General features: G+C 40.1%; 1 protein-coding gene across 1 annotated transcript; it reads right to left on the bottom strand.

Moving 5' to 3' along the window:
• Positions 1 to 1,046: 1,046 nt before the first annotated feature.
• On the bottom strand, positions 1,047 to 16,692 carry pole3 (polymerase (DNA directed), epsilon 3 (p17 subunit)). The gene is made up of 4 exons (XM_085278494.1): positions 16,246 to 16,692; positions 4,955 to 5,040; positions 2,844 to 2,962; positions 1,047 to 1,976 (listed from the first exon to the last, which is right to left on the bottom strand). The coding sequence occupies exons 1-4, from the start codon at positions 16,309 to 16,311 to the stop codon at positions 1,795 to 1,797; spliced, it is 453 nt and encodes a 150-aa protein (XP_085134620.1). The 5' UTR covers positions 16,312 to 16,692; the 3' UTR covers positions 1,047 to 1,794.
• Between the last annotated feature and the right edge of the window lie 11,252 nt (positions 16,693 to 27,944).

Raw genomic sequence — 27,944 nt, 5'->3', positions numbered from 1 at the left:
AGGAAACTATTGACCACAAAATCCTACTTAATAGGCTTAAGGTTTTGGCTGGTGTATCTGGCAATGCCATAGACTGGTTTTCTTCCTACTTGTCTAATCGGACCATCTCTGTTAGAACCGACAGGTTCTCTAACATTGCCTCCCTACCCTGCGGGGTACCACAAGGGCGCCATTTTTTATTCAGTGTTTTCATAAAAGACATTTACTACTGCTAGAGAGAACATGCATCAGAACAAGTTAAAGCCTTTTGTCAACCCCACAATGGAAAATAGCTGAAAACAAAAACAGGTATCACTTTAACCAGCTCCTAATTGAATCAGTTCTGCACTCAGCTTTGCAGTCTTCAGCATGACTGAAATGCAGCCAGATGCTGCCGATTTTACATTTTCACTCTTTTCTTCAATGTTTCCTGACAACCTTGCATTTAAATCCACTCCCTCGTTTCTCTACCTGGCCTGTACATCTACACTTGCCGTATTCTGAACATCTGCACTGTTTCTGTCTTTCACAAAATGGTATGATCCCAGTCGGTCTTTGTATGCGATTGGCCGCATGGTGTGCCCATGTCACAGTAGAAATTGAAACATTAGACCAGATAACGTTTTTATTTTTTTCTATTGTCCAATTTTTAGCCCATGTTGTGGGCTAAAAAGTGGCTAGTGGCTGACATCCTTTAGGCTCAGAAGGTAGTGCAGGTCATCTACTAATCAGAGGGTTGGTGGAAGGTTGACCGCACACAGTCTGCATACTGAACATCTTTGTGCAAGGTATCAAGTTGCTCTCCGATGCATCCGTCAGAGTACGAATTTGCGTGAACGCTAGAAAACACTTACTTGGAAAAAAGGAGGACAAATGCATGTATGAGTGGGAGAATAAGGCAAGTTGTATAAAGTGCTTTCAGTGCTCACATAGAGCAGGAAAGCACTATACAAAAGCCAGACTATTTACCATTTGGACATGCATTACCTGGTTAGAGACAGCCCCACCTTTGCTTTTTTTAGAAGCAGCCCAAGGTACCGGTTTTATCAAGACAAAGCTTGCAAGTATGCTTTTTATACAAATTTATTAAAAATCTTAGCAACTTGTATACAAGTCTAGAAAAGTATAAATGGTTCAAAAACAACAAAACAACTAGTTTCTCTAGGTATAAAACCCAACAGCAGCTCACTGTCTCAATGCACCTCAGCTGTAGTTGTGGGATAAGCTGTAAACATGCATTTTTGTACCCAATATTAGCTTCAATCTCGCAGATTTAAATCCAAATGTTGCCAGAATCTGCCTTAAAGTTCCTATATGATAACACGTGTTCCAACTCTACTTTCAGAACTTTGGCTTAGGAGACTATGCAAAGAAATCAGTGATTTCATTTCATCTTTTCAATTCTTAACAGATAAAAGGTAACAGTTTTCAATTCTATTCATTGCAATTTAATATACATTTTTTGGGGAGACGTTTGAACAAGATGACATCTTTTAAACGTTTTATTTTGTCTGAAAACCAGACATATTCCCTTCATTGTCATGTAGAAAAACTGTCACATCAGGGAGCAGAATCAAATGTGCATTTTTTTTGTCTGTTATTCTTTTATCCAAAATTGGAGGTCACATGACATATCTAGACAGGTGACTTCTTTGTGCTTTGTGTTGCATGTTTTCAGGCTAGAAGTCACCCGTTTTCAGTTCACATTTCATTATCATTTGATACATGGTGACGCTGAGCTGCACGCACACATATCCTATTTGGCCTGGAATTATCTCAGAGTATGTGACGGAGTTCTCTGTGGGGAGAATGTTATCAGTTCTCCACCTCTTCCTCCTCCTCGGCTTCATTCTCGACCTCAGGCTCCTCTTCCATGCGCTCATCGTCGTCCTCTCCTTCCTCATCTCTGCTCTTATTATTCTCTGTGTCGACCTTCTTCTCTTTATCTTTCCGTTTCTGCTCAGACACCTTCTTTCCCTTCTGTCCTTGTTTATACACTGTTGACAAATGAAAAACACCTGCTGTTACTTGCAGTTAATTATATTTTACTTTAGGGCTGCGATGATTTGTTGACATAATTGATGATACTGACTAAAAAAAATAAATAAATACATTTTTTTTTTTTTTTTTTAAAAATGGGTCAACATGTGATTTTAATGTTTAATGAGGAAATTAGCTTTCTCCAAAAGGTGGATGGGCAATAGGGTGAGGATTTCACTCATTGGTTAGGGGTTCAAGGTAGAGTTGCTACTTCTCCACATTGAAAGGAGCCCACTAAGCTCCAGATGGGCATGTCTTACCAGGAGGCGGCCCCAGCGTAGACCCGGGACACGCTGGAGAGATTACATCTATTAGTTATAGTGCATGCACCACACTACTTAGTCGCAATTTAACATCAGTGTGTTTTAAGTGTTTCCTTCTTCGTTGTCTGTCTGGGGATGTGTAAGGTTGATAATGCACAATGAGAGGTGCTGCATTGTTAAAAAGCATGATATACTATTGAAGAATGTGATAAATGGTTTAAAATGCCTCTGTTTAGAAAGTTTGGGGCAATAAATAAATATTAAAGTTAACTTACTATCAGAGTGTATATTAGCTTTAGAGTTGTCTGTTATTAGTTTTTGACATTTTCCATTAAACATTCTCAAATTTCACTTGATATCTGAGCGTCTCTCAGTTTTAGTCTGGCGAGTTTACTTTTTGTCCCACTCATTTAGAAACTAGTCACAAAAACATCCCTAATACAAACATTAGTGTTGTTTTCACAACTTCACAAGGAAATGAATAAAAGTCCTGATGTCACTGAACTTATTGTGGACTTATTAAAATATCTTTAAAAGCTGAGAGTATTTTCAAAGTTTCACCTTCCAAAGCTTCTCTGAGGGGCTCCAGGAACCTTTCGAACTCCATCTCCTCCATTGCAGCCAAGACGTCTCCTGCATTCAGAGTTTTTCGCTTGGCCTTCATAGCAAAATTATTTGCGCTGAGGAGAAGAAGAAAAAAAAAAAAAAAAAAGCAGGGGGGAAACAATAAAACATTTAAACTGAAGCAGTTGTTTGATTCAGTGTTTGTGAATTAACATTCACATCATAGCATTCTTAGCTTGCTGCTGTGCTGGAAATTAGAATAAAAATTGATTTTATTGTCGTGCCAAAAGCACAACAAAATTACATGCACTCTTGATAAACTTTTATTCTATGTATAAAAAAAAAAATTTAAAAACAGAATTTCGAATAAATAAAGTACAAAATATATATATATATATATATATATTAGGGGTGCAACGATACTCGTATCGATATTGAACCGTTCGATACAGTGCTTTCGGTTCGGTACACATGTGTATCAAACAATACAAAATTTTTAATTTATTTTATCAACTTTTCTTCTGACGATGCTGTCTGTGTTGAGCGCTCAGTGGATCTGCGTTCGACTACTCCGCCTAGGCTGCACTGTCGAGCGCAGATCCGCTGAGCGCAGCGCAAGCTAGCAAGACAGAAGCTAAGCTCGTTGCAACATGGCGAATTGAACCTCCCCCACCCTCATTCAGATCTGGTGTTTGGAACTATTTTGGTTTTCATGTGAAGTATGACCCTGAAGGTAAGCGCGTCATGGACTAAAGTAAAACAGTATGTTGGATGTGCCACGCAATGCTCAATTGGTCTCACCGTCCAGCCCCACGCACGATTTGCCACGTTATGGCGCGTTAATGTCATTTCAACGAGATTAACCTGAAAGCACTAGTGGGAACACAACGAATATGACTGCACATTTACTCCGACAGCATCCTAGTGCAAAGACAAGTGGAAGCAGACAAAAACAACAAGCACGCATGCTACAAACTTTACCCGAGTCGTTTAGACAGCCGTTAGCACAGGATTCTCCTTATGGGGACCTGATATGTTTAATATGCTGCTGAGAATATAGCCCAGAAGAAGCGTATAGTGTAGCTTTTATTTTGGAAAGAGACATTTCTCTGTAATAAACTCTCTTTTCCAAAGATGAGTGATTTCTCGATCAGATAGATTTTTTTATTACTTTGTTGTTTCAGCAACATTAAATTTAAAAACTACTTTTGAGTTAAAATATATATTTATAATTTTAATAAATGACAAATTAAAAAGGCATGAACATTTTTTTGTATCGAAAAAATATTGAACCATGACACCAAAGTATCGAACCGAACCGTGAATTTTGTGTATCGTTGCACCCCTAATAAATATATGTGCATGTATGTCGGAGTCATTATAATTTAGGGCTGGGGGATATGAGGAAAATGCAACATTGCAATTTTTTTTGTGTGTGTGGCTATACCGCAAAACATGATATATTTCGTGATATGTCTTGAGCCCCAACACCCCCTGGGGGCAAAGGGGGTGAGCTGCAGTGTAAGCCTCAGTGAAGTCAGTTTTTTTTGTTTGTTTGTTTGTTCTTTTAAAGAAAATATCAGCATGTGTGGTCCACAGAAATCTCAGAGTCTCAGCTTCTTGCCGATAGGCGTTGTAGCTCATATGACAGCGGGTTTAAAGTTGTCTTTGGTGTGTGGGGAGATGTTCACATGCCGAGTTTAAAACAGTCTTAATTTTGCAGTGGATGACTTTTCAGCTGGTGGAATAATTTCGTGGTACTGCTACCTTTTGCGCCAATAATTTTACGGCATGTTTTGCAAATTACTGTACTTTGACATATTTTTCTCTATATAAATATATATAAACACACATGCTCAGTGTTGGGCAGGGGGGTTATTGATGAATTCACAGCATGTGAGAGAAAATAAAAACTGACTTAAATGCAGACAGCTTAATATTTCCATGGCAACCTATACTCGATGATTATGTTTAAGCCATTTTAACCATCATACGTGGAAAAACTCGAGATACAGCAAGTATATTAGAAATATCGCCCGCCCCTATTATAGTTGCTAAAATAAATAAATAGTGGTCACATTATGTAAATGGGATTTATTAGTTCTTACCAGGAGGTGGCATATAACACAAACACACTGGCTGCTTGGGATATGGCTCTTCTTGCTTCTTTCGACACATTCACCCCATCTGGGAGCTGTTGAAAATAAACATTACAGAAGTGTTATCTCAAGGGTACACTACATACACATTATCAGAAAACACAGTCAGCCAACAAAGGCCCATAAGGGGTTGGCCAGTATTGCATTAAATTATTTTTTCATGAAGTAACAAGCAAATGAAGCTGCACCTGGAGACGATTCCAAGTGTTGAACTTATATTTGGTGGTTGTTCACCAAAACTCAATATCAGGTCCAACATTGAGCCTGACTGATACATCGGTCAATCAGTATCAATACCAGCCAATAAAGAAACAAGGGACAAGAGTAACATCATTTAACCTGGTTATAAGAGTCGATGTTACAAAATTTGCCCACCTGAGGGCACTTGGCATCTTCCCTGTTGGCAACACCTGTTTGAAACGCCATAAACATAACCAGCTGAGTCAGGCAGAGCATAATAATTCACAACCTTTTAGTCACAGCATAACCTGCTAAGCCTGCAATAATCATTTATCTTTTCTCCAACAACACAATCATAATTATTGATAGTCTAGTTCTATAAGTACAGTGGAACCCCGACTTACGAATACCCCGTTTCACAAAAAAATTCAAGTTACAGGTACGAAGGCACTGAACGGCAATGTTCAGTGCCTTCGTAACTTGACTCTGATTTCGTTACTCGGGAAATCCGCTGGCTTTGATTGGCTGAGCTTACAATGCCTTCCGAATCATGTGACAATCCCTTGGCTTCCATACTTGCGCTTCACTGTTGCACTTGAACGACGTATTGTTGTTCTAGTTAGCAATTAGCCTATTGTTCAGCATCAGTCAAAAAGGCACGATGGGTGCTTCGACTTACGAAAGGAACGAATTAATTTTGTAAATCGGGGTTCCACTGCAGTTCTGTCTCGAACTGTGCAATTCTTATCCATGCTTCTCTGCATTGATAATGCAACACATTTCTGACTGCTTTACTTTTTCGAGTGGTGACTGAAGTTACATAAGGGCGATCGCCATTGAACATAAAAACAAACAAACAAAAACAGAACGTAATGTAGCTTACATTCACAGGTGATGATGAATATGAAAATCAAAACAACTGGAATTTATCATAAATGCTTTCAAAAAAAGAAAGCATATATAGATGTCAATAACCTGCGTATGTGTACAAAGTTTTGTTGAGACTGGCCCATTAGGTTAGGAGATAATATACACAGAGACATATATGCTTACATATGCTATGCTTGTTACAGTAAGGTGTAATGATAGCAAACGTGGCCATTAGGACTCATTGTGGAGATGGAATCTATATACATTTATATCCCTCTATAATATTCCGGTACCAGATGTGCTTTCCAGTATTTGCCAAAAATGATCGGTCGGGTCAGCCGGTTTACTGATAATGAGGTTATTTGTGGTCTTATCTCCTCTTGCTTTTGAGCAGAACTGTATATCAGGCCACGACCAACATGTAAACTCATTCTTAGATGAGGGTTCCTCCTGTCACTATGGTCTATCAGCTGAGTCAAGCCGGTGAATATTCCTCCAGAGCTCAGACTGTACGGAAAATCTTCATGTAGGAAAAGAGGGAGAATGGGTGAAATTGGAAGGCAACTCAGGTACACAAACCTTAGAGACTGCTATAAGCTTAACAAGCTATAAGCTTGACTCACTTAAACATGAAATGAGGAACACTTGTGTACTGGGGCAAGGACCTGGAACTGACAGGGTTTGGTATTCCTTTTCATCTTGACCGTAAAGCAGAGACTACCAACAAGCAACTGTCTCTTAAGCCGCGCTGCAGGACGCACTGGATGACGCAGACTGGGACATGTTTCGGCGCAGCTCTGATGACATCAACATGTTTACGGAAGCGGTTGTGGGATTTATCGGGAAACTAGCGAACGACACAGCAGAAAGAACTATCATCCGAACGTTTCCCAACCAGAAGCCGTGGGTGGATAAAAACATCCGCGACACTCTGAGATCACGCACCGCTGCCTACAATGAAGGGCTTGTCTCCGGTAATATGGACCTATACAAGGCTGCGTCCTACAACGTGCGCAGCGCGGTCCGAAAGGCAAAGCGGAGCTACGGGGAAAAACTAGAGTCACAGCTACGACAGTGCGACTCTAGGAGCCTGTGGAAAGGACTGCGGACTATAACGGACTATAAACGACCAGCTTCTTCAATGATGAATGCAGATGCTTCACTGGCTGATGAGCTGAACACGTTTTATGCTCGCTTCGACGCTGCAGCAATTAAAACAACAAACGGCTGCGCGCGCTCGGAGTGCACCAGTGAAGAAAATGCATTCGTCATCACAGAGCATGCCGTGAGGAACACCTTCAGGAGGGTGAACACCAGGAAGGCAGCAGGACCAGATGCAATCCCTGGCCGGGTCCTTAGAGCCTGCGCTGATCAACTAGCACCGGTGTTCACGGAGATCTTCAACCTCTCCCTGGCCCAAGCTGTGGTTCCCACGTGCTTCAAACAGTCCATTATTGTCCCTGTTCCAAAGAAACAACAGCCCGCTTGCCACAATGACTACCATCCAGTAGAGATGGACCGATCCGATATTACGTATCGGTATCGGTCCGATACTGACCTAAATTACTGGATCGGATATCGGAGAAAAATAAAAAATGTAATCCGATCCATTAAATATCACGAAAGCACCTCACAAAACTTGCAACACGCCGTAACTCACTTCAGAACGTTAGCACGTCGGAGCAGTATGCATCACGTGATAGAGCAGCTGTGGCATGCGGGACCTGTCGGTGGTCTGGATAGCATTTGGAGCTTCGCTAGCAACCCGGCATTTCATCTCCGACAAAGTTATCCCCGAGAGAAGTAAAGCAAGTGTGTAAGTCCATCTCTGAATGTTTGTAAAGCATTCCTGCGTTAAGCTTAACAAGCGACTGCCTCTCGCTCTCCGGCTGCTACTTCAATCGTGAAACTGCTTAAATGATCAGCTGATCGGCTTTTCTGTCGTGAGTCTGTCTCTCTGGTTTGTTTTTGGCCCACTTTGCACCAGAAAGAGGAAACCAGCGGTTGAACAACAGCAGCACGTTTAAGCTTGATCAGCTGTTGTTAGAATGTATTTAATATTACTTTCTACTCCAGGATCTTTTTCTACGTAGCTGACGGCTGGTAACTGTGCAGGGGCGGATCTAGCAAAGTTTAGCCAGGGGGGCCGATACGGCATGAACAGGGAAAAGGGGGCACAAAGACATACTTTTCTTTCTTATTCTCATTTAAAATGTCGAGCTTTTAATAAATAATTATCTGACACCCAAAGTTTTAATTTGATGTAAAATGAATAGAAGTCAATTACTGTATATAGTGACTATTAAGTCTAATATATATACCCTAGTAAGCTATACTACTTTTTACTTTGGGAAGGTACCATCTGTGCAGTCTGCAATTTTGTTGAAGAAAGATGTTGAATCTATTTAATATTTCTTGAAAAATAATTGATTTCTGTGCATTTTTTTCACACTGCATCAAATTAAGGTTGATTACGTCGATTAAGCATCATGAGGTGGCGCGTGAGGGGTGGTTCCCTATTTTTTATTTATTTATTTTTGTTGTTGCTGGGAGTTGGAACCCTATTAGTTAGGTTGCTTAATATTTATGCTAAGTACTCTTTAAAATACCAGAATAGGGAGGATGGTGTAGGTTTAAGTTTATTAGATTGATCAGTATTGCTGAACTATGAAATATTTTTTTTGCATACAGGTATAACAGAATAGCTTTAGTGTAGTTGTTGTTTTAAACTTGAGTATGAACTTGCAGACTTGCAAAATGCAGCAAGATATTTTAAAAAAACAGTTTTATTGATTAAAAAACACTATATCGGATTCATATCGGTATCGGCAGATATCCAAATTTATGATATCGGTATCGGACATAAAAAAGTGGTATCGTGCCATCTCTACCGTCCAGTAGCACTGACTTCAATTGTGATGAAGTGTTTTGAAAGACTGATGAGAGATCACATCACTTCTTCACTTCCTCCCACCATCGACTCACTTCAGTTTGCTTACCGGACTAATCGTTCCACAGACGATGCCATATCTCACCTGCTCCACACATCCCTGAGTCACCTGGACACTGGCAGAGGGAATTATGTTAGGATGCTGTTCGTGGACTACAGTTCAGCATTCAACACAATAATTCCCTCTAAGCTTTTCACCAAGTTGACAGATCTAGGACTCAGCTCATCACTGTGTCAGTGGATCCTCAACTTCCTCACAGACAGACCCCAATCAGTGAGGGTAGGAAAACAAGTCTCCCCCTCCATCTCACTCAGCACTGGAGTGCCTCAGGGCTGTGTTTTAAGCCCCCTGCTGTACTCACTGTACACTTATGACTGCGTAGCCACATCCGACACCACCTCCATTGTCAAGTTTGCTGACGACACTGCTGTTGTGGGCCTGATCTCTGACAACATCAAGACGGCCTACCTGGAGGAGATTAGGAACCTGGAGACCTGGTGCCAGGAGAATAACCTCCTCCTAAACATCAGCAAGACTAAGGAGCTGATCGTGGACTTCACTACAAAGCAGGCGAGGAATTACAAACCCCTCATCATCAGTGGCACGCCAGTGGAGAGAGTGGACAGTTTCCGATACCTGGGTGTCCACATCACTCAGGACCTGTCATGGTCCTGTCACATCAACACCCTGGTTAAGAAAGCCCATCAGCGTCTCTTCTTCCTCGGAAGACTTAGAGACTTCCATCTGCCACTGAAGGTGCTCAAGAACTTCTACTCCTGCACCATCGAGAGCGTCCTGACGTCAAACATCTGCACCTGGTTTGGGAACAGCACCAAGCAGGACAGGCGAGATCTGCAAAGGGTGGTGCGCTCGGCAGAACGCATCATTCAATCAGAGCTCCCTGACCTGCTGTCCATCTACACCAAGCGGTGCAAGTCCAAAGCTAGGAAGATTATGATGGACCTCTCCCATCCCAACAATGGACTCTTCTCACTGTTGAGGTCTGGGAAGCGCTTCCGCTCCCTTAAGGCCAAAACAGAGAGAATGAGGAGGAGCTTCTTCCCCCAGGCTATTCGGGGCCTGAACCAGGTGTAGGACTGGACTCTCCCACACACGTCACTATAAGACTGGACTCTCACACACGTCACCACACGCACCACCACACATTTCCTATAATCCTATAATTCCTATAATTTATAATCCTTATCTTTATAATCTCTTCTGCTATTTGCACATTCTTTACTGTAAATTCCTAAGTTAATTTGTAAATTTTTGTAGTAAATTGTAAATATTGTAAAACTTTTCTTCTGTCATTTAATGGTCGGGCATTGTACAGCTACAAGCATTTCACCCCCATGTCATACTGTGTATGGTTGTGTGTGTGTGACAAATAAAATTTGAATTTGAAAGCAGTAAGTGGCTTTATGTTTTTATTCCAACTGCACTGAAACACAAAAATCCAGCTGTTAGTTGTAATGTTTGGGTGTGTAAAGCACTTTAAATGGGGCCCGTGTCATGGAGAGCCTGTCTGAATCGGGTGACAGGTCGTTCCCTGGACCAACAAGCTGGAGACTGATTTACACACAGCGTAGTGAGGAAAACCTAAAGTGTTGGACTCCAAATTGTCTGTCTGGTGACTGGGCTCTCCGCTGTTCTCATTTATAATGCGTTTTACAAATCCTAACAGCTGGATTTTCCCATGTGAGTGCAGCTAGCTAAACAACAACATCGCTAACATAAACTAATTTAAGTCTGTTAGCTGCAAACAACCAACCCAGTAATGTCAAGTTCTGTAATGACAAGCTGATGTGTTCTAAAAACTTTAAGCACTTGTGTCTTAAATCCAGCTTCACAGGCAGCACTACATCTATGTCTGTTTTTGAGAGCAAGGCTCCATAGTGTCAATCATCTCTAATTTCAGAGGGTTAAAGCTGGTGGTCCCGATGCCATTTGTGGGCATAAATTAGGGCTGTGCAATATGACCAAAACCTCATATCCCGATATAAGACATCTATCGTCCGATAACGATATAAATCACAAAAATGTAACATTTTCTGTAAATTCTGTGAATCGCGGGCAGCTCGACTTGCGTGAAGTGTTTCCAGCTGTGCGTCATGTAGCTGGAGTCAAGTGTTTTAACCGATGAATGAAACGATACATTTTTAGACATAAGTTGTAACTGCCGCCGTTTTCTTTGTGAGTATTTATTACACGGCGTGCTGCGGGGAGAAGCCTGTTCTAACGTTTGAGTCTAAGGTTTATTTTTTAGCACCTGGCGGCTCTTTTTTAGTTCTCATCCGTAAACAATCTGCTCTTTCACGTGATTCAGTTTATTTTGAAAAGTCTCAACAGTATCTTGAGCTTTATTGTGAAAGGTTTATGTGGAACATAAACAAGGGGACACCCGATGCTGTTACCGTCGTTGTTGCTAACCACAACGCATAAAAACAAGCGCTTGTCTGTCAGTAGTGTGGTTATATTAAATATAAGAGAAAGAGAGAACTTTAAGAAATGAATATAACCACTACAGTGTCCATCAGAACCATGAAAAAATATTGCTGTAAACAGTTTATTTTGCAACACCACGAATCAAACGATAGCGTAAAATGAAATAGACGTTTTTATATCGTCATCCGATATATATCGAACAGCCCTAGCACACATTGCATCATTATGCTGACCAGCTTAGTGCGGTCAGCATTTTATTTCCCCAAGCGGCCTCGGACCCGTGGATGTGGTGTAGACCAGCGGTCCCCAACCCCCGGGCCTCGGCCCGGTACCGGTCCGTGAGTCGTTTGGTACCGGGCCGTGAGATTTGAGGCTCAGGTGTGAAATGTCTGGTTTTCAGGGTTTTTGTCGGTTTTCAGCGTTATTTTGTTATTGTTTTTATCAATAACTCTGTTTTCCTGGGTCTTTTCACGTGTGTTATGAATAAATCTTTTTTTCCCAGTACCGGTACTGGTTTTATTTTGTTGTATTTATCCGCGACACCTTAAAGGCCGGTCCATGAAAATAATGTCGGGCATAAACCGGTCCGTGGCACAAAAAAGGTTGGGGACCGCTGGTGTAGACCACAGAAATCTTTGCACGCTTAACCGAGCCGGAGCATCTGATGTTAGAATCTACACCCTTCAAATGGCTCTACTAAATGTAAGATCTTTAGCAAACAAGACATTTGTATTAAATGACTTCCTAAAGTCCCAACAGCTGGACTTTCTGTTTCTGACAGAAACATGGCTTCAACCCGGTGAGTCTGTAGCTTTTTCGGAACTGGTTCCTCCTGATTGCTCATTTTTCAGCCTCCCTCGGTCCTCTGGTAGGGGGTTGGCTTGTTCAATGCTCGATTTCATTGCCATCACACATTACAGCACGATTCATTTTCTAGTTTTGATCTCCAGCTCTTTGAGTTACACCTGAGCTCTGCTGCGCCTTTGTGTGCCCTCATATATCGTCCTCCCAAGTTTAATAAGGATTTTATCAAAGAGTTTTCAGATTTTATTTCAGATTGTAAACTGTTTTTTGCAACTTTTTTGTATTTAAAGTTTTGAGGAATAAACCTCTTAAATTTCTCCAAGTAGAAATATATGTAAAAAAACAAAAACGATTTTCAATTTTTTTGTAGTTTATTGCAACTTTTTTGCAATTTATGTAGTTACTATGGACATAATGCATACATATTATTAAAATATGGGCTATAACAGTTGTATTGATGTATAGCAACTTGAAATGCTCCCAAAAATGGCACTACAGCATGTAAAAATATAAAGTAAGCTCTGGCGGACTTGGTTCTATGGTAGGTCTTAAAGGGTTAAGCAGCATCTGTCGCTCATATACCAACAGGGAGTGGGTTTTTAAAACTAGCAGGGACACCACTAAGAACATAAAACATAAACGTTGCAGAACCGAGAGACGGCGTGCCATGACATCTGGTGCCATCAAAAACTGCAAAGACACAGTTTGTCTCAAACTTCGTGTCAGTAAACAGTCACACGCCTCAGGTACTTTTTAATGTCCTTAATCTTTTTTCTTAGTTCACGTGATAATGTTGGAGTCATTTCTTCACCAAGTATTTGTGATGACTTTTTTTAGCATTTTTTACGACAAGAGTCTATCTATTAGGGCCCTTGTCTCGTCAACTGCTACCTCAGATCCTAGTCTTTCTCCTATGTGCCCAGCTGTCTTAGAGCAGTTTGAGCCAGTCTCCCTTAATGACTTGACTGAGGTAGTTAGTAACCTAAGATCATCACACTGCCCCTCTGATTGTCTCCCCCCAAGCTTGCTTAAAAACACGTTTAATACTGTTGGGCCTTTTATCCTGAGATTAATTAATACGTCCCTTGCTACGGGCTGTGTCCTATCATGCTTTAAACAAGCTATAGTTCAGCCTCTTCTTAAAAAACATAACCTGGACCCAACTGTCCAATTACAGGCCAATCTCAAAGCTTCCTTTCCTGTCTAAAGTTTTGGAGAAAGTGGTCTACTTACAGTTGCAGGCCCACCTTGATTTTAACAAGAACTCTGAAAATGCCTCTGTTTAGAACTCTGGAAAAAAAAGCAGGGTCAAACTAGGGCTGGGCGATATGGCCTAAAATTCATATCGCGATATAATTTGAAGCATTTGCGGTAACGATATATATCGCGATATATTCTTTTCTTCTGTATAACTTATTATTTTCCACACTATAAGGCACACTAAAACTTTAATTTTCTCAAAAATCTAGAGTGTGCCTTATGTATGAATTCTGGTTGTGCTTACTGACCTCGAACCGATTTTGGCTGCAGAAATCTGTTAAAAAATGTTTTAGTACAACTTTGGTAAGCCGCACTGCTTGATGGATTGTCAGAGCATTACGGCTGCCGTAGTGAGGAGCTTCGCGAAGTAATCTGGGTCCAAACCTCCGTCCCTTCAGGTCCCAAAGTCAAACGAACACTGAGAGTTAAAAACGGTCTAAATTCTTTCATCTTTAATAAAATCATCAGCATTGCTGACTAATTAAACTAATTCAAACGTACAGCTCTGCTACCACTTCTGACATAAATGAAGACAGAAAACTAAACAGCAGTGACGTTTGTAGGGTTACTGAAGTTGGACTACCTGGTATATAATGTTGTGCTATGGGATTGCTAGTGACACAGCTATGTTAGCATAACATTAGCACAGTGAAGCTGGAGGATGAACGCCAACTTTTTTTCCACTCATTAAAAGTTAACGTGAGGGATTCTGGTGGTCAGGGACAAATGCAATCGCATAGCAGGATGCTGTACACGGGCCAAACTTCAGTCAGGAGAACAGCTGAGATAATCCATCCACAATACGAGGTTAGTTATTAATATACTGCAACAACATGGGAACAGAGCAGCTGCGAGACAATTCAACATTAATGAATCAATGTTAAATGTTACGGAAGTGGAGGAAGCGCAGTTTTTGGCTTTCCCCATATTTCAAAAGTGCTTCATCTCTTTGCAGATGATAATGGTTGTAGCCGCTGCGATGCTTTTGACCAAAACAGGCGCAGCTTGATGACATCATCAACATGCCCTATTGCGATAGAGATTTTGACTATCCGGTTGTTCAGTGATGACACGACGAATCCTACTTCCGGGCCTAAAGTAGTCTGCGTTTAATATGGCTTTTGTGTTGTGAACATGTTTAATGTTTTGTATTTTCTTCTATTTGATCTCAAAAAGCTCCTAAAACAGTCAGTGATCACTGTTGGCCTCCCTCGGCTTTTATTACCGCTAATCATTTATTTAAGCTCAGTTTTTAAAACCTTACGATGTACAGCCCAGCCCATGCAGCAGTATATGAATGACTAACCTCGTATTAATAATAATGGATTGGATTTATATAGCGCTTTTCAAGGCACCCAAAGCGCTTTACAATGCCACTATTCATTCACTCTCACATTCATACACTGGTGGAGGCAGCTACAGTTGTAGCCACAGCTGCCCTGGGGCAGACTGACAGAAGCGAGGCTGCCATATCGCGCCATCGGCCCCTCTGGCCAACACCAGTAGGCAGCAGGGTAAAGTGTCTTGCCCAAGGACACAACAACCAGGACAGAGAGCCCGGGGATCGAACCGGCGACCTTCCGGTTACAGATACGCTTCCCAACCCCCTGAGCCACGGTCGCCGATATTGTTTATATCGCCCACCCCTAGGTCAGACCATCCCCAGCTCTTATTACGCTGCCTTGACGACATCAAACATTGGATGTCCTGCAGGATTGTGTGGAGCTTTGGTTCACCCCAGTGCTGTGTTCATCTGGCTTTTTTAACTCACATGAGTCACTCTGAAGGGGCACACAAACTGCAGCAGCGCTGCACTGAGGAAACAAGCTACATTCGCTTATTTTGTGCAGAATACTGTGGGGCGTTATAGTATATTGATCAGCAGCTGCCCGCATTAACTTTCACCAGTTAATGTAGTTGTGTTTTCTGAATCAGCAGGTGTTGTTAAGCAGGTGAACAGGATTTCCGGTGTTCCAGATTATCTGGCGTCGCGAATTAACTGGTGAGGTAGACTTTGTTTTCAGGAGCCGCTACCGACAACCCAGCAAATAAACACTAAATAGTTCATCTGTGGCATTTGTGAGGTTACCTCAAACACAGTCCGTCCTGTTGCTCGTGAACAACAAGATATTTAAAAATGTTGCGAGTTTACCTGGTGATATTCTCGTGCACGAGGCGACCGCGAAAACAGCAAACAAATAAACGTCACCACGCCGATGCTGTTCACAAGACAGCAAGAGTAAACGATCTGGAGAATCTCGTCTTCGTTATAGTTTCCCTCGTGCGTTTTATTACTCAGATTTCAGCGTTTTCGCTTCACAACTAAAGCGTGCAGTTTGTGTGTACTCAAATGCTGGTTTGTCGGTAGCGGCTCCTGAAAAGCAAGTCTGCCACACGTCTGTTCGACCGTCACCAGTTAATTCGCGACGCCAGATAATCTGGAACACCGGCGAGCTGATCGATGGTGTCGTGAGGGAAATGTCACCACGTTATTTATGTTACAGAAAGACAGCGAACGGAACATCTGAAAAACGGAGAGTGGAATACGTAAACAAATCTAATCGGTTAACGTAAAAAAACAGTTAACCTGGGTCACCGGCGACCTCCCAGAATTGCGTCGTGTATTTGTTTAGCGTATTTAACCATCCCCGGCGTGTATAAAACACACAAAAAGACCAACCGCGCGCGACATTGTGACTGCTACCGTGTTTCGATGTTCACACTCACCGCTTCCTTGATGATGCGGGTGATTACCGCGTTGGGAAGGTTCAGGTCTTCTGGCCTCTCTGCCATTGTTCTCACCGTTTAATGTGCATTTATCTGGGCCCGTTGTATGTGCGCCGCTGTTTCCGCCGTCCTAGGAGAACAGGTTTAGCCGTTATCGTTGCTAAAAGGCTGTTACCGCTGAGCTAACCGATTAGCGTCGTTGACAATGCTGTGTGCGTGGAGTTCCTCAGTTAAGCAAGCCAACGTTAAAACTCTCTCCGTTTCGTACGTTATATGAAGACACTGATATTTTATCTGGTAAGTCTGAAAGGTTAAACTACAAACTCCGGTTGAAGTTGTACGCGTTCACGTCAGAGCCGACTTGTTTTCAGACATTTCCCGCGAATCTTCCAACTACCACGAAGCTCCTACGTCAGCAATAAACTTCGACCTCTGACCTTCTTGTGACGTATGTCCGCTGTTGACCATTGACTGACATCTGATAAAAGATCAGCAAGATGACTGAAATACTTTAAGTTCACTCTGTAAGTTACCTAACATTAACAGGTATTTCAACTACCTCAGGCTCCCAATGTTACTGTTCAATATTTAATAATTTGAGGCACTTGTATATGCTCCAGGCAGCACGGTGGCACGGTGGTTAGCACTGTTGCCGCACAGCAAGAAGAGCCTGAGTTCAATTCCACCATCAGGCCGGGGTCTTTCTGTGTGGAGTTTGCATGTTCTCCCCGTGTTTGCGTGGGTTCTCTCCGGGTACTCCGGCTTCCTCCCACCGTCCAAAGACATGCAGCTTGTGGGGATAGGTTAATTGGATAATCCAAATTGCCACTAGGTGTGAATGTTCGAGTGAGTGCGAATGGTTGTCTGTCCCTGTGTGTTGGCCCTGCGACAGACTGGCGACCTGTCCAGGGTGTACCCCGCCTCTCGCCCTATGACAGCTGGGATAGGCTCCAGCGCCCCCCGCGACCCTGAAAAGGAGAAGCGGAAGTGAATGGATGGATGGATGGAGGCACTTGTATATTGTATTTTTTTGTTTGTTTTGTTTTGCTTGAAATACCTCAGGTTCATTAGGTAATATGTTTACAACCAATAATATCCTCTTTAAATTTTCTATAAAACTTTCATACCTCCAAGTTAGGTGTACCAATACTTGGCAAACATTATTATGGTTATGTTTGGACTTGCTTATGTTTTACAGCGTGAGTAGTTAAACATCCTACTTTTATTGGTGTATAAATGTTAATTTGCTTAAGTATTTGGGTCACTTCAATGGGGAAAAGAAAAACAAATAGAGTCTGAAGACTTTTACTTAGGTACTCAACATTTAGTTTTCCTGTTTGAGAGTATCTTTTAGGTGTTTATACCTTAGCACCTTATAAATTTCTAGTTAATTTTACAGACATCCAGTTCACTTTATTCATTCCCTTCTTCTCTTATGACAGACTTACATTTCAGTTCCTTAAAAATACTATCCCTTAATGTTAGAGGTATTCGCGACAGTACCAAAAGAAAGTCAATTTTCATTTTCTGTAGACGGAAAAATGCTGATTTGATTTTTCTACAAGAAACTCATTCGAGTGATAATGATGTAAAATTCTGGAAAGCACAGTGGGGTGATCAGTGTTATTTTTGCCACGCCTCTCAACATTCGGCAGGCGTAGCCATTCTCCTTAACAACTTTAAAGGTAATATTATTGAATCATTGTCTTCAGATGAAGGCAGATGGATTATTCTGGTTTTCAAATTGGACAACACCTTCTTTATAGTCTGTAATTTATACAGTCATAATAACACAACTCAGGCCAAATCTATGTGCATACAATTATCTGAGAAACTTGATTTTTTTTAAATCAAAATATAAGGGAGCCCACATGATTCTTGGAGGAGATTATAATGATGCTCCAGACGATCTTATAGATAGAGTACCAATAAGAACATCTCAACACTCAAAATTTAAAAGCACTGCATTTTTCTGTGAACAACTTGCAGTTATAGATGTATGGAGATTCTTCAACTCTGATACAAAAGAGTTTACCTGGAGCAATGCAAATAGATCTCTACAATCCAGAATTGATTTGTGGTTAATATCTTCTTCGTGTTTACATTTTGTTTCAGAATCTTCTCATGATTTTGCTCCATTAACTGATCACAAATTCATCACAATTCTCTTAGTTGGCAATAAACAAAGTCAAAGTAAACTACGTGGTTTTTGGAAGCTAAATAATAATTTATTGAATGATGATACATTTTGTAGTATAGTGGAAAAAACGGCAGAACAGATATTCGGGGGTTTACCAATATGAATCACACACTAAAATGGGAATTTTTCAAATTCAAGGTAAGGAAGGCGGCAATAAGGCGAAGCAAAGAAATTAAAAAAAGAAATGACACTAAAGAAATCAGTATTATGAAGGAATTAAACATATTAATGAAGAAAGATGCTCTATCAGATGATGAAGAAATTAAATTGAAAAGACTAAAGGAAGAAATAGATAATGGATATATTAATATGGCTAAAGGGGCTTTTATAAGGTCCAAAGCAAAATGGCTAGAACTAGGTGAAAGAAATTCTAGTTACTTTTTTGCTCTTGAGAAACGAAACCAAAGAAGAAACAATATATCTGCTCTTAAGATTGATAATAACATAACCACTAATTATTTAGATATCTCAAAACATGTTGGTTCATTCTACAAAGATATATACAAATCAAATTGTAATATCAATGATTGTGATAGATTTATCGAGTCAGTTAAAAACTTTGCACCAACTATCTCAGAAAACTTTAAAACTAATTGTGAACGTCCCATAACAAAATCAGAAATTTCAGAGGCAATTCGATCAATGAAAAAGGGCAAATCTTCAGGTAATGATGGTTTGTCAGTGGAATTTTATTTACAGTTCTGGGATATCATTGTTGATCCTTTGTTAGAATTGTTTAAGGAATGCCTTTATGGAAAAGAAATGTCCACAAGCATGAAACAGGGTATTATAACTTTAATTCCTAAACCTGATAAAGATCATCTTGTTATAGAAAATTGGAGACCTATCACGCTTTTGAACATAGATTATAAGATTATCTCATTGGTCTATGCCAAAAGATTAAAGAAAAATCTGGATGAGATCATAGCTGAAACGCAAACCGGATTTATGACCAACCGCCATATCAGTTCAAACATAAGGCTTATTTTTGACCTATTAGACTACTCTGACAATATAGATGATGATTCCCTTATTGTGTTTCTTGATTTTTATAAAGCTTTCGATACAGTAGAACATTATTTCGTATTTAAAGCACTCAAAACCTTTGGTTTTGGTCCAAACTTTGTGTCAACTATCGAAATGTTTTATACAAATATTGACAGTTGTGTTATACTATATCCAAATACTACTAAAAGATTTCCAGTCATGAGATCTGTTCACCAGGGTTGCCCAATTTCACCCTTTTTATTTTTGATTGTGGCTGAACTACTTTCATTACACATTTTAAATAGCCCAGTCATTAAAGGTTTATCTATTTTTGGTAAAGAAATCAGAGTGACTCAACTAGCAGATGACACCGTTTTATCCTTAAAAAAACAAAGATCAGATTGAAAATGCTGTTTCATTAATAAATGATTTCTCAATTGCCTCTGGATTAAAACTAAATAAATCTAGATGTGAAATTTTATGTTTGTACCAATCAAATGTCAAATCCTTATACAATATTCCTGTCAAAAACTGTGTTAGATACCTTGGTATTCATGTCTGTAAGAATGATACAGAGCGTCAACAACTCAACTTTTCTCCCAGGATGGAAAAACTAAAACTATACTGAACTGATGGCTCCAGAGAGACCTATCAATTTTTGGTAGAATCCTTTTGACTAAAGCTGAAGGTGTTTCCAGATTTGTGTATCCAGCCCTTTCCCTTAATGTGTATGATTCCACATGTAAAAATGTTAATAACTTATTTGTTAACTTTGTATGGAAGAATAAGCACCATCATCTAAAAAAATCATTGCTTTGTGGACCTAAAGACAAAGGTGGTTTTGGCCTTCTGGACTTCATGGACCTGAACTATACATTTAAGGTGAAATGGCTAAAAGAATGCTTAAAATCTCCTGGATCATTATGGCATTTCATTCCACATAACATTTTTAGAAATGTTGGAGGTTTACACTTCCTATTGTCTTGTAGTTACAGTATATCAAAGTTACCAGTTAAAATGTCTGCATTTTATCAACAGGCATTGTTGGCTTGGAAATTATGTTATTCACATAACTTTTCTCCACATAGATCTATTATCTGGAATAACGAATGTATTACTAAGAGGAACAAATCACTATTTGCAGAATTGGATTGATAAAAATATAATCTATTTAAAAGACTTATTTGACTCTGAAGGCCAGCTACTTAGTTACAATGACTTTATTACAGAAAAAACATTCCCTATCAAATTTAAAGATTTTAGCTCTGTAATAAAGTCCGTTCCCAGCGGACTGACTGAGTTGATGAAAAGCTACATAAAACAGAACACACCACATGCATCCGTTAACACTCTTTATATAAATGGTATTGATTTCTTAAGCAAGAAATGCACCAATAAACATATTAGAGAATGTTTGTATAATGCGAAGAAAATAACTCCAAGGGGGAAGTTTTTTTGGAATGCTATTTTTGATAATATCACCTGGGATAAAGCGTGGTTTGTTCCTTTTAGATTTTGTATTACAAACAAAGTTAGAGAATTACATTTGAAAATATTACATAACATATATCCATCCAACATGTACATTTCAAGATTCTGTGACATTGATAGAAAATGTACCTTTTGTAAAACTGAACTTGAAAGTGTTACTCATTTGTTTTATGGCTGTTCATATAGTGCTACATTTTGGAGAGAGCTTGAAAATTATATACTGTGCAAGACAACATACGAAATCAAAATTGAAGGGAAGAACATTATCACTTATTTTGAAACTAAAGAAAAAAAAATATGTGCCATTGTCAATCTTTATATCTTATTAGGGAAATTCCACATACATAAATGTAAATTTCAAAACACAACCCCATCATTTAATTTATTTTTGATTGAAATTGAATATTATTTAAACTCTCTTAAATTAACTTCCAATAAAAAAGGTTTATCATTGATTGAAATTCATTCAGAAATGTTTAACAAATGAGCTGTCACGACTTTCAAGTACAAAGTTGTTATGAAGTCTGTCACATTTCCCCCCCCCCCCTTTTTTTTTCCCCCCTTTATTTATTTGTCCATCTTATTTCATTGTACTGTATATTGTTACTTTTATTTGCCGTGTATGTTTACTGGTCAGGCTGAACTGGAATGACTGGCTGTTCACTTTGTAATTTCAATAAAGTTTGAGGGGAAAAAAACCATCTGATAAAAGCAGGGAGCAAAGCACTGAGCAGCATATCAGTCAGCATATAAAAATGCCATAAATTTCATCAGTTAGGCTGGAATAATTTGTTTCTAGTGGCTTCTATTGTAAGTTCTCTATATTTCAACATGATATCCTGTATGTGTCCTACACTGACGACATTTGAAGCTGGTCATTTTCTTGGAATAAAACCAAACAAACTTTCATAAGAGATCTTCATTCTGCAATAAGGGATATTCAAAACTTATAATGTTATCATTAAAAATATTAAAATGTGAAATAATCATCAATCTTGAACAAAATCCAAATAATCTGTTTATGCAATACCAGGTGCTGTAATCTTCTACACACAAACATCAGAGGGCGCTGCTGCTCACTCAGTGGAGACAGCATCAACACAAATATCAATTAGATCTTAACAGTTGGGGATTTTGCTTAGAAAAACTACAAATGACAGTTTAAATATTGAAACTAGTCTTTTAGACAGTTTTCTAGTAGAGGTTTGGGTTGTGAGTTTTACACAATGAACACTTTCATAGATGCTGCAATGTCAAATTCTTCATGTGTGTACATGCACAGACCACATGTGCATACTGTTGTGCACATAAACTCACAGATGTATATGACAACTCAGGTTTGTGGCATTAAATTTGTATTCTAATTTTTAAAAATGTAATACGTACACATTTAATACAGATTTTAATAAACACTTTTCGGAACACAGCCTATGCCTGATTCTCATACATGCATTTGTTTACTTAAAATGTGGATATTGTGTGGAAAAAAGCAGATCAGCAAATCTGTAGCTGCCAGCTCCCCTCTAGGCTTCACCTGTGCAAAACCTGTGTCTCTGAACTGGACCTCAACAGTGTTTGTGGTCTCATAAGCTCTCCTGTCAATTTTAGTTTGCATACTTGGATTGTTCAAATATATTATGCTAAATATAGACAGATTTTTCCACAATGGACATGATAGTAAGAGTTAGTAAACCTCTATTAAAGTCTCCCTCTGCGGCCTGTCCGGTCGTTAAGCGATGACGTGACGAATCTTCCGGGCCTAAAGTAGTCTGCGTTTAATATGGCTTTTGTGTTGTTAACATGTTTAATGTTTTGTATTTTCTTCTATTTGATCTCAAAAATCTCCTAAAACAGTCAGTGATCACTGTTGACCTCCCTCGGCTTTTATTACCGCTAATCATTTATTTAAGCTCAGTTTTTAAAACCTTAGAATGTAACTACAGCCCAGCCCATGCAGCAGTATATGAATGACTAACCTCGTATTGTGGATGGATTATCTCAGTTGTTCTCCTGGCTGAAGTTTGGTCCTTTTACAGCATCCTGCCATGCGATTACATTTGTTCCTGACCACCGAGAACACTCACGTTAACTTTTATCGAGTGGAAAAAAAGTTAGCGTGTTTATATTATGCTAACATAGCTGTGTCGCTAGCGGTCACGTAGCACATCGTTATATACCAGCTAGCCCAACTTCAGTAACCCTACAAACGTCACTGCTGTTTAGTTTTCTGTCTTCATTTATGCTGGAAGTGATAACAGAGCTGTACGTTTTAATTTGTTTCCAAAACCCCGCAGTCAGGACATGCTATATTGTATTTAGATAGAAGCTAGCGAGCTAACTCCCTGCTAACTTCTAACTCCGTTAAATGTCATAAATTCCGTTTTCATGGATGCCTGGATGTTAAACTCAATTGTTACACCTGGTAGAGCAGAACGCTGATCATTTTATTAAAGATGAAAGACTTTAGACAGTTTTTCAACTCTCAGTAATGCCATAGTGATCGTTTGATATATGGACCTGCAGCGGAGTTTAGGGCACACCTTCGCTCACAATAAAAGAAAGAAAAACCAAAGTTCACAGAGGGTAAGTTCTCACACACATACACACAAAGGCCCGCTGCCCAAAACTCTACAGCTCACAGCTCTGGCAAACATGGGGAAAATGGCAGGGGGTGTGGCAGTTTAGGATGGCAGACTATATGCCGTGGCTGACGAGCTGGAACACACCTCAGCTGCGGCTCATGAGGCAGACTTGCAACACAAGAAAAGGAGAAAAACAACTCTTCGACAGAGGGAGAGCCACTAGAGGTCAGCGACCGTAACACCCAGACACGACTAGTGACGTCAGACTGAACAACCAGATAGTGTTGATTCAGTATGTGCTACAAAATAAAAGCTTTTCCTTTACAGTAGGTTTGTGGGCATTTTAATTTGAATTGTTCGAATCATGGCACTTCAAAGGAACAGCCTGTGATGTCAGAGTGCACATTCTACTGGAAAAACCCTTAAATAGGGGAGACATTCAACCAACTTTAGTGGATCTCGGATGGCAAAAACACAAAACAACCTGGTTGTTAAAACAAAGACAAGGCAGACACAGAGAAACGCAAACGCTGACGCATCTACAATGGCAGAAGCAAAAATAGAAATGGTCATCACACCAAAAATAACAATCGTGAAAAGTCTCCTGTGGCACAACCACAAAAGGAAATGGTTGTGAAACCAAAGAAAACAAAAAAAGCAAAAACAGAAAAGAGTGGCCGAAGAACCAAGAAGACCAATTACTCGGGCATATGCCTGGACTTTTCTTGAAGCTCAAAACAGCATGGGTGATGGAGCAAACCCGAAAAATGAAGAAATGCAAGAAAACACCGAAGCCACTTCTGAAAGGGAAAAAGCTGAATCCCTCACCATTTCAAATGCAAAGGAGGACATGAATATGGAGAGAGAGGGAAATGTGAATAACCCCAGCAGACCAAACCCTGGGCCTAATCGAGGGACTTGGCAATATCAACCCAATCCCACATTTAGACCCCATCAGGACAGTGTCCAGTTTAATCCCTGGCACGAGATTGCTGCTCTCAGACAGCAACTGGAAGCCTCCCAATACCATCAGAACTACCTTTACTGGAAAATGGTAGCTGCAAACAAGAGGGCCTCTTATCACCAGTTTCAGGTGAACAACCTTCATGCACAAATGAAGGACAACAACAGAAATCATGAGGAAATGATTAAAGACCTCATAGAGCAGCTGGAGGAGGCTTCTAGCAATAAGCCCAATGACATCAGTGAGACAGACACTCTCACAAATGACAATGAAGCTATTGTCATACTGGATGAGGTGATGGTTACCCTGCAGGACCAAATCAGCCACCCTACCACAGAGCAGTGTGTGGAGTCTGCCACTCCAACCACAGAGGCTTCACACATTGACTCTGTAGGAATGTTGTCCTCTAAGGAGGCTGAATTTGAGGTCCAATGTAGGATTCAGCAAGAGCAGATTGAGATGCTCCAGAAACAGCTCCTAGCAGCTCAAAATCAGCTTGAAGAGCAGGCCATTAAACATAGGCAGGAGCAGGAGACACTCAACCTGGAAATCAGTGACCTGAAATCCCAGCTCTGCCCCAACAAGGCCCTTCATGATTTGAAGGTAGAGTCTCTTGGACAAGAGCTGAAAGAGGCCAAAGCTTCCTCACTTAAAATCGCACAGGAGCCGGAAGAACAAAATTCCACCGATGCAAATGAAATGCAAACATCTGAGCCTCTGAAAGAAAAACACGCTGGAGGAGAGAAGATGGAAAAAGAGGACTCACTGCCATCCACTGCAATGTCTCTGCAGGAGCCTCTGAAAGAAAAAGACACCAGACAACAAGAAAAAGAAGAAAAAGAGGACTCGCCTGCATTGTCTGTGCAGGAATCTTTGCAAAGTCTACGAGACAAGCAGAAAATGTTCACTGTGAAGGTGGCTGAACTCGAGACTGAAGTTAAGAGCCTGCCAGAGAGTCCACCAAGTAAGAAGAAGAAGAAGAAGAAGAAACGGAACTGTCTGCGTCCCCAAGTTCACCTAATTGGTCTCAACATCACGTTCTAAAAATCATATTTATATACAACCAAATTGTCAGTGAACATTTGAACCCCACTCAGTTGAGACAGAAGGCCACCCCTTCCTGAGCCCAGTTCTGTCAGAGGTTTCTCCCCCATTAAGAGGGAGTTTTTCCTCTCCACTGTCGCCAAGTGCTTGCTCATAGGGGATTTGGGGGATTTTTTTTTTTAACACCAACCACTGATAAGCTCACTGACGTCAAATTTAGGGCTCAGCAAATATATAAATGGATGAGGAATCATCCATTTAAGACATGTTTGCTGAGTCATATTTAGTTGTATATAAATATGATTTCTGGGACACTAAGGCCAATCACAGACTAATTTGGACAATTGGTAAAAATAAATAAATAAATTGGAAAAAGTAGTTGTGTCATTGTTTCATGTAGATTTCAAATAACATGCCATTTTATGTCAACATATTTTTGTTACATTAGTAGTGCTCGTGGTCTTATATTCTTATGATCCTGTTCATTTGATGAGTATATCCTTGTGCCTTGCTTCACATATTTACTGCTGCTTGGCTAACTTTAGTCATGCTAGCATCAGCACGGGTAGAAACAGATACACATCAGAGGCATTGCATGTAGCTTGTGTTTATGTTCAGAGTGACATCTGATTTAAAAGCAGGCAGCAAAGGACACTGAGCAGCATATTAGATAGCAGAGAATTCAGCATTCTGACTATTTTCTTAATATTCTTACAAAGAACATAAAATTTAATGCAACAGATCTGAGACTTTGGTGGTTGATCCTTACACACAGGCAAAGGAAAAAAATCCCCCTCAATAGATGGTTCACAGACGCAGGTCCAGTGGAACCCACTTTCACAAGGAAGGAAGCATCAATTACATAACACCTTTTTGTCAGCTCCATCACCCAGAAACCTGTCACTGCCAAACAATCCGTTTCTAAAAGTTTTCTAGAGTCAAATGTGAGGACATCTGTGTGTCAGCTAAAGCTTCTTATAAATTAGGCCATGCAAAAGGATAATGACCCCAAGCACAGCAGCAAATCTCCAGACCTCAACCTGACTTAAATGCTGTGTATAAAGGAATGCTTGTAAATGTCAATGAATTGAAGCAGCTGAAGTAACTGCTGCTAACTGCTGGTTCTCTAAAATACTCATAGAATGATTGTGATATCGAACTAAAACAAACGCCTGAATCCTAAATTGTGGATATCCTATTGTGGTGATCTAAAATGTAACACTAAATGTGTTTCAGAATTCCTTTTGTATATATTATTATACATCTAGGAGTGAATATATACTAAAGAGTATATATTTTTCATTATGGTCAACAATAAAAGGGACTAAAATCTGGATTTAGATAGATGAAAGTCATTTTGTGCTGTCGCTTGCATTTATGTACTGTCGCATACATTAAGCCTAATTATTGCCTGAGACTGTTCTTGTTAAATGATGAAAAACTCAAAGGCACGTTTCAGCAGTGGATCTGTGTGAAATCAGCAACTTGCAAAAGTAAATCAGAATGTGGGCTGTTGATTCTAAAAACAGAAATTGCAAAGAAAGTTCAACACTTACTAAAAGTGCAATGAAATCATCTCAGCAGCTTTACTCATAAAATTATTGCCGTTAGCTGAATTCATATATTGTATCTTTACACACACATATACACACAACCCACTGATGTGGGTTGTACAAACATCAGTGGGTTGATGTACGAAACCTTTCTGATGTATGAAGCCTTTATTTGTCAGTTACAATTTACAAAAAACAGTCAGTTAAAGTACAGTGGGGCAAAAAAGTATTTAGTCAGCCACCGACTGTGCAAGTTCCCCCTCCTAAAATGATGACAGAGGTCAGTAATTTGCACCAGAGGTACACTTCAACTGTGAGAGACAGAATGTGAAAAAAAAATCCATGAATCCACATGGTAGGATTTGTAAAGAATTTATTCGTAAATCAGGGTGGAAAATAAGTATTTGGTCAATAACAAAAATACAACTCAATACTTTGTAACATAACCTTTGTTGGCAATAACAGAGGTCAAACGTTTACTATAGGTCTTTACCAGGTTTGCACACACAGTAGCTGGTATTTTGGCCCATTCCTCCATGCAGATCTTCTCGAGAGCAGTGATGTTTTGGGGCTGTCGCCGAGCAACACGGACTTTCAACTCCCGCCACAGATTTTCTATGGGGTTGAGGTCTGGAGACTGGCTAGGCCACTCCAGGACTTTCAAATGCTTCTTACGGAGCCACTCCTTTGTTGCCCGGGCGGTGTGTTTTGGATCATTGTCATGTTGGAAGACCCAGCCTCGTTTCATCTTCAAAGTTCTCACTGATGGAAGGAGGTTTTGGCTCAAAATCTCACGATACATGGCCCCATTCATTCTGTCCTTAACACGGATCAGTCGTCCTGTCCCCTTGGCAGAAAAACAGCCCCATAGCATGATG

The sequence above is a fragment of the Mchenga conophoros genome, linkage group LG1, assembly GCF_057382185.1.
Source record: "Mchenga conophoros isolate Kocher_MC1m ecotype Shallow Benthic linkage group LG1, M_conophoros_male_GT1.1, whole genome shotgun sequence".
NCBI lineage: Eukaryota > Metazoa > Chordata > Actinopteri > Cichliformes > Cichlidae > Mchenga > Mchenga conophoros.
The sequence above is the reverse complement of the archived record's forward strand: the minus strand, read 5'-3'. Positions and strand labels throughout refer to the sequence as shown.

Excerpts from the sequence above, each read along its gene's own strand:
- pole3 (XM_085278494.1), bottom strand. The coding sequence starts at position 16,311 with ATGGCAGAGAGGCCAGAAGACCTGAACCTTCCCAACGCGGTAATCACC. Across the intron at positions 5,041-16,245 it reads CCCGCATCATCAAGGAAGCG|CTCCCAGATGGGGTGAATGT; the intron begins GTGAGTGTGAAC and ends TATTTTCAACAG. Across the intron at positions 1,977-2,843 it reads CCTCAGAGAAGCTTTGGAAG|TGTATAAACAAGGACAGAAG; the intron begins GTGAAACTTTGA and ends ATTTGTCAACAG.